Raw genomic sequence first — 12,242 nt, forward strand, 5'->3', positions numbered from 1 at the left:
AAAAGTTAATAAACATTGTATTTTTAACACTTGGAAGAACAAGAAGAATAGCCATCACCATGGATTTTTTGAAAAGATATTCTTTTATTTCTTCAATGGCCTTTTAGACCCTTACATGTAACATTGAACTTTTCATAAGGCTTTGACTGTGTCACCCAATACATTATTATACACAAGCTGGGAAATACAGTAAACATACAATTGCAATAGGCCAGGTGCAAAACAAGAAAAGGTATTTAAGTATTACACTATCAAAAACGTGATTTATTGAGATTTTAAATAAGACTTATTAAAAGGAGTTCTGCAGGGGTTTGTGGTGACTCAGGGTTATTCAATAGTTTCATTAATGCTCTGAATGATGGAGTGTATACTTATTAAATTTACAAGAATACCAAGCTGGGTAGGACTCTGAGTACATTGCAGGACAGAATTAGAATTCAAAATAATCTTGATAAATTGGAGGGATTGTCTGAAAAAAAATAAGTCACTATTCAAAAACATCAAATGTGAGGTGCTTCCACACTACCCAGCTATGGCTTGAAAAAAATCACTGGTTAGTAGTTCCATAAAAGATTATAATAGTTGCAGGTTGTATATGAATTTAAAATGTCATCCTGTTGAAAAGGAAAAAAAAAATAAAATCAACCAATGGGTGCACACACAAAGAAAAGCAGGGACCACCTGGTATGTATAACAGAAATATATACTGAAAATATCTGATACTACCTGTACGCTTTAAGCTGCAAAACTAAGGCCTAAACTAGAACACTGTGGGTAAAATAAGGCACCTGTTGAAAGAAGGACACAGACCAGTTTGAAAAGATGCAAAGGAGAAAAATGTGTGGTCAGAATTTTTGTGAATGTGGCGCCAAGGATGAAAAAAAACACCTTACCATAGCTGTCAGGAAGAAGATGTCTCTGAGGGGAATAGTCCTAATTACTCCTCCATATGTATGGTGTATAAGAGAAGAAATAATATTTTAAAACTCCAGTAAGACAGTGGGAAAAGTGAAGCAGTGGATTAGACTCGCAAATTGGCCTGTGGAACATCTGTCACTGAAAATCTTTAAACTGGTGGATTTGACCCCCCAGGCCTATCCAAGACATTTCAGCAGATACTAATTTTGCCTTGATGAAAGGGATAAGTAAGTGATTCCATAAACACTTTTCTAGCACTGTAGTTTTAAGGAAAAAAAAAAAAAAAAAAAAACATTTAAAAGCAAGCAAACAACAACAAACGTTGAATGTTCTTTAATACTGAACGATAAATGCTGTCTTCATAAAATAAAGCCTGACGTTATAGAAGATGTAATTCCACAGATGGCAACTGCATCTTCTTGTCACTGCTGGAGATAGAAGGCACTGGTGCTTAGTTCCATAATTTTGACTCCAATGACTTGTCTGAATTGAAAAACTTCAGTTTTAAAATTTCAGTTGACACAGATACAGATAAAATGATGAAATCATTTTACAGGATGAAATCAAGAAATTCTAGCCAGGTTTACCATTTACTCTTCCTGAAAGTTATTGGTACACTAACATCATAGTGTTATTGCTTTATTTGGAGTTTTTTCTGTTTAATAAATAAAAGAACGTAAATAATAACTACAGCTTTACAAAAGGAAAAATGCCACTAAATGGCTCTGACCTTTATCCTTCCAGATGATCTCTGACCACTTTTGCTCAGATAGCATTGTGGCTTTATGCATCCAAGAAGTCTGTGATTGAAAGAAACAAAATCTGTGACCGTGTGATTCTAATGGTGGATTTATGTTATGACCATCAATAATAGCTCAAATGTTTTTTTACCCTATCTCACTGATGAGATTTGATTTTGACTTTCTTTCTTGAAAGACACATTTCAATGATGTTGTCAATTCATGTTGTCAAAAAGCCTGGCATAGCTTATTGGCTATGTGGGTATGAGATAAAACATTTAATTATCTTTTAAATAACTTTCATTAAGCAAATCTGGCAATTACACTTGAGATTCAAAAACTCTTTTCTAAGCTATCTCTGTAAGATTACTGTTTAAAAAACATGTTTCTCTTGTGATGGTTTTAGAAGATCTTTAGAGAAATGGCTCTGATGCAACTGTTTAGAACTGGTGACAGGAGATAGATAGTTTCAGTAGAAAAATGTGTTGAATAATTGGTTTATGAATTGTGGCCTCTTCACAAAGTTAAATTCATAGCTTGTTGATATCTGAAGATAACTGATGCAACTTTATACTTAAAATGTGAGGTAGCGTGGAAAAATCACAGACTATATTGTCTTTTGTTCAATTTCTGTTCAATGTTAAAGAATAGGCACTTTATTTATTTGTTTGTTTTGCATAATGCATACTAATTTGCTTAATTGAATTAGGGAAGGTACTGAAAGAGACCAAACCCTTAATGGATCAGGACCTGCACTGATTGCATATAAGACTGCAGGGATGTAGTGAGGCTAATATCTTACATACTAACTTCAATTAATTTTTAAAGAAATATCAAACATAGGTTTTATCTCTTCTAGCAATGAAAATTCTATATTGAAATGCATTATTTATGTGTAAGGTAAATTGCATTCTAGCTCTTCAAGTCCACAGGGCTTTGAAATTTTCCTTTCTGTGACTGCAAAATTCTGGCTGTATCCTCTGTCCTACATCTGTTTACCTCCTTGGTGTTACTTGGAAGTTTTCTTGTAAGTTTCATATTTCAATTTCAATTTGCAGTTATCCTTCTCCAGATTTTCTTGGCCCATATGTACATTTCTGGAAGGTGACACATTTTGTAAAGACACTATTGTAATATCAAGCCTTATAATACATTGTAAGCATTTTAGCTATGTTAATTTTACCACAGACCTCTTTAAAGACATTTACATATCTTTGATGATAGTGACTTTCTGAAGTGCCCAAACTCTGAGATGTTCTTCACTAGAACTCTAAATTTCAGGCTGTGGGGGTGGGGGTGAGGGGTGGGGATCTTACAGTATCTGGATTTACCCAGGTAAATGGGTTTGACACATTTAGTGTCATCTTCAGAAACCTCTCTGGCTTTTTTTTGATAATATGTCAAACTTCTCAATACAGAAGTTGCTCTTAATGTTTTGGTATGTTAATAATGCATGGTTCAACTTCTCCACTCCTTGTTTCTCATAATTTATATTAATATCATGAACAGAAATTACTTTTTTCAATTTGCATTTATACAGTATGCTGATTATATAATTTCTTCCCAGGGCACCCTTTGTTCCTGAAGCTGAACTCCACCTTCAGAATTCTTTAATTCTCTTCAGATTAATCTAATTGACCTTAATTTTTTCCTGAGTGTTGTATTCAAGAATTTTCCAGTTCCTCACCCCCACACACACTGAATTTCCTTCATATTTCTCTCCTTTAAAGGACTGAAGGTGGAAAGTAATCTTTGTGGTGTTTATGGACTGATCAATTTTCTAAAATCTTAATTTGAAATTTTAGTTGGCTTTAGATGTCATAGCAAGAGATTAATATGAATTCTTTTTTCCTCTCTCAACAGCTATATTCCAGCTTTATTATTTAAATTATGAGAAATACTTAAGGATGAACTGTTTAGTTTGTTGTTGCCTGTGAGTTGAGGCAATAGCAGATCAAGACTCAGTTTTACACTTGAATCACTTGAAAATTCTTTAGTGCATGTAAAAGTTTGCATTTGTGTATCAGTACCATCATATAGTGTGAAATGTAGATATTACTGGTGAATCAATGCTTTTGCAAAAATCATAGGGACCTCAGTTGTTGATGCCAGGGCAGTTGCAAGCCTATGTCTCCCATCAGTAAACTCTTACCACCTCTGACTCTATTAAGCAACTGGCATTCAGTAATTCACAGAACTACACTGTAAATTGGATCACTGCAGAAGAGGCAAGATTAAATAAAGCCTCAAAATTACTTAACTGGGATTCTTTCAGTGATTCAGTTTGTATATCACACCTAGTTATCTTACTTCAAAGGAAGGGAGAGAAACTGCAGTATAATCATAGAATCATAGAATCATTAAGGTTGGAAAAGACCTCCAAGATTATCTGGTCCAACTGTCACCCTACTACCAATGTCACCCGCTAAACCATGTCCCTAAGGGTCCAACCTTTCCTTAAACACCTCCAGGGATGGTGACTCCACCACTTCCCTGGGCAACCCATTCCAACGCCTGACTGCTCTTTCTAAGAAGAAATATCTCTTAATTTCCAACCTGAACCTCCCCTGCTGCAACTTGAGGCCATTCCCTCTAGTCTTATTGCTAATTACCTGTGAGAAGAGGCTGATCCCCAGCTCCCCACACCTCCCTTTCAGGTAGTTGCAGAGAGCAATGAGGCCTCCCCTGAGCCTCTTCTTCTCCAGACCAAACACCCCCAGTTCCCTGAGCCGCTTCTCACAGGACTTGTTCTCCAGGCCCTTCACCAGCTTCGTAGCCCTTCTCTGGACATGCTCCAGTGCCTCGATGTCCTTCTTGTTCTGAGGGGCCCAAAACTGAACACAGCTCTCGAGGTGAGGCCTCACCAGAGCAGAGTACAAGGGGATGACCACCCCCCAGTCCTGCTGGCTGCACTATTCCTGATACAAGCCAGGATAACGTTGGGCTGCTTGGCCACCTGGGCACACTGCCGGCTCATGTTCAGGTGAGCATCAATCAGCATCCCCAGGTCCTTTTCCTCTGCACAACTTTCCAGCCACTGTGCCCAAAGCCTGTCATGTTGCACAGGCTTGTTGTGGCCAAAGTGCAGGACCCAGACCCAGCACTTAGCCATGTTGAACCTCATCCCATTGGCCTCTGCCCATCAACCCATCCTGTTCAGGTCCCTCTGCAGGGCTTTCCTACTCTCCAGCAGATCGACACTTCCCTCCAACTTGGTGTCATCTGTAAACTTGCTGAGGGTGCACTCAATTCGCTCATCCAACTCATCAATAAGATATTAAAGAGGATGGGCCCCAACCCCTGGGGAACACCCCTGGTGACCAGTTGCCAGTTGGATTTCACTCCATTCACCACTATGCTCTGGGCCCAGCCATCCAGCAAGTTTTTAACCCAGCAAAGAGGGACGTTTTTGTGAGTGAAGAAAATATGCATTGAACCTCATCCTGGACTGAAGATCTTATACAATTTTCTTTTGGTAAACACATAAATCAACATTGTTGCTGGAAGAACAGACCTGCGGTTCACTGATCACTCTTTCCTATTTTTATCATGCCCCATTATAAGTGTAGGGGCCACGATTAGAACTGTCTCCAGTTGTCTGAGCTACTCCTATTGCTGGCACTGAAATAGGTCAGTGACTGAGCCTGAATGAGATGACTTTAGAGAGCACTGTTCAACTCTTGATTCAGCATAAGTAATGCAGGAAACTAGATGTTTGTCCTTTGAAATTGAGAACATGTTTACTGGAGATAATGATGGGTGATGATGATGTTGAACTTGCTAGCATTAAGTTGATATGTACTCATTGCTGATGTAAATATTTTGTGTTTGAGTTCTTTTACTTCCTTCTTAACAGGCCTATTGGTACTAGAATTGGTAAGGTTTATTTTATATAATCATTTTTACTTTGCCTAAACTGTTGTCCCTAAAAATAAATTTGATACTAACAGGAAATGGGAGATTTGTTTTTTTTTTTAATAAAAAAAAAATTCTTAATAAAAATTTTTAATATTTTTTTAATATTTTTTTTGTAATAAAAAAAAAAGACTAAAATAGAAATGGAATTGTAACATTAGAACACAAGGAAAAAATGAATACTTGGAAGAAGAATATGGTCAGAAGGGAAAGGAAGGATAGAGAAAATAGAGTAGCAGTTGTAAGATGATCCTTGTGGTTTCATCAATGTATTTTATTTTCCCTATTTTTTTCTACCAGCACAAAAGAAAACTGTTTTAACATACCTATACAAAACCTTGTACTAGTGAAAGAGTACTGCACACACAGTGATTGAAAGAGTACTGCATACACAGTCACTGTATGATATCATTAAGGAGTGCAGCCCAGAGATTTCTATAATATACTGATAAACCAATGTTGTTTAGTTTTTACATTTCAAATGAAAGAGTTCCTATTTTTTCCTAATCTTTCTAGGTTTTTATGATTTTGTTTCTAAAATTATAATGCACACAACATCCTTCAGTCATAAAGTAGCATTTTAAATCTAGGGAACAGTCCCCCTAAGAACTACCATGTTATGTTCTTATTCTGGTGAGAGAGAAAATCTGTAAAACTTTGTTTCTGGGTTTCACTTTTACCTTAGGCAACCTTTGCTACTGATTATACTTCTATTCTCTTTCACAACTCAAGCCCTTTTCTGTAATGGTGACCATTTATATAGACAAAATGATCCTCTGGTGCCTATTAGCATTGCTTAGGCAATGGCAACTAGGATGTGATGTGTTACCTACCTCCTGTGTAGAAGTCCCAGTAGTCTCTGAATGAAAGTGCTAATCTGATTTGAAAGTGCATAGCTTGCTACTACAAATTGTCTGTTATTTGGATATGGAGATCCAGTTTTTTCCATTTGTTTTTCCATTTCCATTAAAGAGATTTCAACAGTCTTACAGTATAGGGAGACGTATTTATTAATTATTTAGCAATAGCTTAGAAAAACAACATTGAAAATAATATCCTACCTATTCCCTGACATATTCCAAATATGTATTAAAAATATCACTAAAATCACACAGTATTGAGATAGATAAAGAAAGGGATTTGAATTTTGAATTATCTATTTCAACTTCTGTTATCCTTCAGAACCTTTGTCGGAGTGAAAATGAAAAATCATTTTCAGTAATTTTTTTGAGAATTTCAGCCCACCATTTTATTTAGAAACACTTGCAGCATGCTTTACATTGTTTTCCTTTATCCTTTTAGCAGACAGAAGATGCAGCACAGACCGATGGCCAGCAACAGACACAATCTTCTGAAAACACAGAAAACAAATCACAGCCAAAACGGCTTCACGTCTCAAATATACCATTCCGATTCCGTGATCCAGATCTTAGACAAATGTTTGGTGTAAGTACTCATGCTTTATTTATGCTTTTTTATATTTGCATTGCAATAGGTACTTAATATTATAGGCAATATTTTTAGAGATCTCTCTGATTTAGGTTGTTTAACCATTTTCAGTGATGATTTTCTTTCCATATATTTATAACAATACATTTGCCAATCATAGTTGGGAAAAGAAATTCTACCGATTCTACCATATGTGATACAGATTGGTGTAGTCTACGTATTGTGTAGTTTTACATTTCATTCAAAAAAGCTAACTATGTTGTCTTAAGATATTAAATGAGTATATATTCCTGCTGTATTCATCAGGATTTATATTCCTGTATTTATTGATTTTGGACAGTATGATGTAAAATATTCAACATTTGACCTCATGAGCAAGAGAACGGAATCTATAGAAGTGAGACATGGGCTGGTTTTAAGCAAGAACTCTGGGAGTAGGAATCTTGACCTACCCCCTCATAAGTATTATAGATCTATAGGCTTCTAAATTTTTTATCAGTGTATTTCTCTAAGTCTCTCAATTTTTGCTTTTGCTCAGGCCATCAGCTACCTTCATGTGCATTGGCTGTTTCACAAGTCTCATACGTGCCATCAGTTCTAGGCTCATAACCATGGAGAGGTTAGACCTGGTTTCTTCTCCCTGCTCCAAGAACTGTTAGGTTTATTTTTGAAAACTCACTAAATACAATCTAGAAATAGTACTTGAGCAGCTATTAGAACCCAGATTTTCCTTTTCCAGGCTAGTACTCTTTAGTATTTGTGTTCCTCTTGCTTTCTTCTTTCTTACTAAAATTTAGGTCTCTTTGTTACAGTTCATCTTATATGGAATAGCATTAATACTGCCTGCCACTATCCTTCTCTTGCTCTCTCATGTTCAGTTCAGACTTAAATTCTTCTAATACCTTTGTGTGTTAAGACGTTTTCAGCTTTTATTTGTATGAAATGAGGAAAACATTCACTGGAAAAAAAAATTCCTAGTATGGCACTGGGTAATGCAGGTGACTGTGTTACCATATATGACTTGCTGCAAGTAACCTCCCCTAAATGCAGCTTACAACTCATCAGCAAAATAGTAGAAGGCATAATAACCCTCTAGAGGGGAAAAATGCAAATTTCTTTAAATTAAACAAACCACTTAAAATAGATGGATTTTATTTGAAAGTACATTAAAGGAAAGTATTTTTTAGGGATTTTTGAAATTTATAAATGAACAAAAACTACATTTATTTTCAATATTTCTATGTCTTAGGTCTCAAAAGAATAAAACTGAAGGATGACTGGAGATTTCCAGCTTTATAATGACTTGACAAAAATAAACTTTTAGCTTCTGACTTGATATAAAAATTAAATTTCTGGAAGTGTGAGTTTAATTAGATATCTGAAATGAAATTGTAATGCTACATCTTGAACACGTTATGCACATGGCAGATATATATATTTTTTAACATTGATTTGAATACAGCAGAGGAGGATTGTTTAAACATTAAGTCATTGTCTGCTTAGAGGTTAAAGTAGTTAAAATATTAGTTAATTAGATGGTGAATACAAGAACAGAAATTAAGACAAGGGACAAGAAATGATAGTTGATTTTCATAACTAAGTTGAAACACTTTAATAAGGCAGAAAAGGAATGCTGTTCTTTCTGTCCTATAAGTGTTTGTTATATCTTAAAAGACTGGAGTACATCTTAAAAGACTGCAGTTCCTTGGTCTGTTGATAGATTTTTCTTCATTTGCCTGCCTCTAATTTCTGCCTTTTTGTTTAATCATTGTTTGTGTCATTTGTCAGTGTTAACACTGATCTATACAGCATGTTAATGATATAAGAAACAACAGAAATGACCCACTGATATATTAGAGTGTCACATCGCAGAATGTGCCATCTCCGAAAGTGCTCTAACTAAACACTGCCTGAGTCAAACATTATTCTCTTACCGAGACAAGTCCAACAGAGCCTTTTTCTTTAGGACAGCAACTGTGGTCAAGTTTTGTGTGCATGAACAATGCCTAGATGATTGTGAATGCTATTGGAAGGTAAATAATAGTTACTGTAAACATTATAATAAAGTGCAATTCTGTGGGAGAAAAAACCATCAACACATAAGTATCCATTCTAGTTTTCCAAACTACCTTCTAGGATGACAAGAATTAGGTAGGGAATAATGGACGTACCTTTTCAACAAGGCATATCCATTATTTTCAACAAGCCACTGACAAAACTCCCACTTAGTTACTTCTGCTTTACAAGAATTAGATGAAACCAAACTCCTTTACCTGTTCTGGGAAGCAACTGCAGAAAGTTTTCTGAAACAAATGTCCTTTAGAGGATAGGATGACGAGAGGGCGACAATGTTCATGTGGCCATTAATCCTGTCTTCTTAGTGATGTTTTATTGTACTATAATCAAATTAACTCTACAGCATATTACATTTAAAACAATTGGTGATGGCAGCTGGACTGGATGAATCACCAGAAAGTAACCTAATATATGAAAAGACAAAACAAAAACAAAACAAAATAGGGAATTTCAATTTACTGTTTACAATTTAGTGATGATATCCTCTTTGTCAGAACATCTCATTGAATTTAAAGTTCATAAATTAGTATGTGGAATGATCATGACAAGTATAATGACATTTAATATTGATTTGGCTACTCTTCAGTGTGTCTTTTCTGGTGCTTGATTGTCTTTCATTTTATATTTCTTTAACTTTGTGATATGGTGCATCAATTTCTGAAACAAACATTTGTACTTTATATGATAAAGCATTGAAGTTATCTTTTTTCATGTTAATTTTCTATTTCTTTGCAGCAATTTGGTAAAATCTTAGATGTTGAAATTATTTTTAATGAGCGAGGCTCAAAGGTAAGCAGTTTAATTCACCCAAGATTTTTTTTTTTTTTTAATATTTCATATAAGAAAAAGGAAACAACTGCACTGCTGTAAAAATAACATCTGAAACTCCATGTTAGTGGAAACATCTTCTGACTTGTCATTTAGTTTCCAAAGCAGAAGGAAAATCATTGGACTCATTTTGTATCTTTTAAAGGGGGTAATTTTAACTACTCCAGACTGTCATCTGTTTTATAGGAATGTTATTTCTGCTTTCTTTATTCTCCAATGATAACTGCCTTGTTTATTTTATAAGATGAGTCCATGCTTACAGATATTTTTAGGCAGGTTTGTATTAGTGCACTTTTTTTCTATTAAACTGAAAGATGGTCGTAATACCTAATAACAATCTTCTTCAGTAATTAAGTGAGAAAATATGATTGTTCCAGAAGATTTAAGTGCAGATGTTTTCCTCTTTAGTAAAAGCTTCAGTACACCAACCCTTTGAATAAAATCTGTTTTAACATTTATTTGATAAAAGAAGTTCTTGTAGTATTACAAAGATTTTTTTTTTCTGAAATTTACATTGACTTAAACGCATACAATTTTCTGGATATTTAAGAAATAAATCAAGACAGAATAGTTATGCCAACATTATTGTCATTACCTGGTTCAGAACTGTTTCTAGTTTCCTAGTATGCTTCACCTATGATATAAGCTGCATTATAAGGGTTTATGCATATGGCATATGTGTGTTACCTTTTTCCTGTTTCTCCCATGGAAGAAAATTATATTTGACTAGCATTGTTTCAGTCTTCCTGCAACTCATATATGGTTTATTACTAGTACTAGAATTATTTTCCTGCTATAAAAATACCATAGTCAGTCTTTTTTTTTTTTTTTTAAGGTGAACCATAGATATTATAATCTCTTATATCAGATATATTTTAATTCTTTTGTTATTCTTTTCCTTTTAGGTGTGAGTATTTAAATTATAAATTTAAAGCCACCGCTCACTGTTTCTTCCTCTTCCTCTCTATGGAATAGCTCAGATTTTCTGGTTTATATTTCAAAATTATTCTTACATTCATTCCTTAGTACCCTAGCCTACCAGTCCAAAAACATTTGGAACATTTATTTGTTTTTCAGTTAGCAATCAAAACTTGTGGAATTTAGTGGCTTACAATGTGGCTTATTCATAGACAGTGGCAGATCTTCTGTATTGGCTGCAATTCATTATCATTACGTAATAGCTGTTCTGTAGTTTTTGAAAATAAAAATAAAAATGTTGATTGTCCAGAACCTGTTCCTACCACATCATTTTATCTTTTTATAAATTTCAAATTACATTATGACATCCCACACTTCACTTGGTTCTGTCTGACTTCTAACCACCATGCCTGCATCACACTGCATAAGTTTAAGCTTTTTGAGTGGTTGGGGGACATTTCTAAACTGGGGTTTTTCACTACATCCTACATCCTACAGTAGTGAAAATATGTCAGTGCTTTGTGTTACAAGCAAGAGATTTTTCTATGGAGTTCTGTAACATCACTACCTGTTACACATTTTGTGCTAGAGACTTTCAGACCTATTATGAAATAGTTCTAAGAATCCAATGCTCAAGCTGCCTCTGAATAAGCAACTGAAACAATAAATAAACAACAATAAATAAAACAATTCTGAGATATATCTCTTTGTTTATGTATACTGCTTCTTGTCTTGTTTTGAGTTAGCTCAGGTATATCTGCATAGTATTCTGATTTACAGAGGTACTCTGACCTTCTCTCAATTAAATAAACTGAAAACAAAAACAGTATTAGGAGTAACAGAAATATGGTTGTGTGTGTGTGTTTTTTCCTTTTTTTTTTTTTTTTGTTTTTTTTTTTTTGTTTCTTCATCATCTCATCAGTATAAGTTACTCTGTAGGATTTAAGATGCACCTCATTTAACATCCCATTCCTGATGGTGCTTATCTGTTTTTACAAAACTGCAATTCCACCAAAACTAAAAAGACTCCTAAGTGGCTTCAAACTAAGTATAGCTACAAAAGTTTCCAGGATCAAAATACAAATTTGTTTCAAGATGCAGTTTGGCATAGAAGAATTTCTAGATTTTGTTATTGTTGTTCATTTCTTTTGACTCCAACAATTAATATTTGAACAGATTCCTGCAAAAATAACAGCAGTAAACTCTTTTTCTTACCATAGTATTAGAGAAAAATTAAATTTCAGATTCAAATAGCATTACCATACAGCACTAAATATTTTAAAAAAATTACAAATGAAAATATTTTTTTTAACTCTAAGATACTAATACCAATTTCATAATACAAATTTGTTTGATTTGGGGCATAATAATAATAAAGGTAATTTTCCTAGAATCACG

General features: G+C 34.4%; 1 protein-coding gene across 50 annotated transcripts in view; it reads left to right on the forward strand.

The window, feature by feature from the left end:
• RBFOX1 (RNA binding fox-1 homolog 1) overlaps positions 1-12,242 on the forward strand; it is an 881,332-nt gene that overhangs the window by 763,930 nt on the left and 105,160 nt on the right. For 49 of the 50 annotated variants that reach the window (XM_068698951.1, XM_068698955.1, XM_068698956.1 and 46 more), the window contains 2 exons: positions 6,876-7,019; positions 9,834-9,887. In XM_068698951.1, the coding sequence (XP_068555052.1) occupies positions 6,876-7,019; positions 9,834-9,887 (198 nt within the window). The remainder of the gene's footprint in view (positions 1-6,875; positions 7,020-9,833; positions 9,888-12,242) is intronic. The other variant, XM_068698944.1, reaches the window with a different exon arrangement.

This window comes from Anas acuta, chromosome 15, assembly GCF_963932015.1.
Source record: "Anas acuta chromosome 15, bAnaAcu1.1, whole genome shotgun sequence".
NCBI classification, from domain to species: Eukaryota; Metazoa; Chordata; class Aves; order Anseriformes; family Anatidae; genus Anas; species Anas acuta.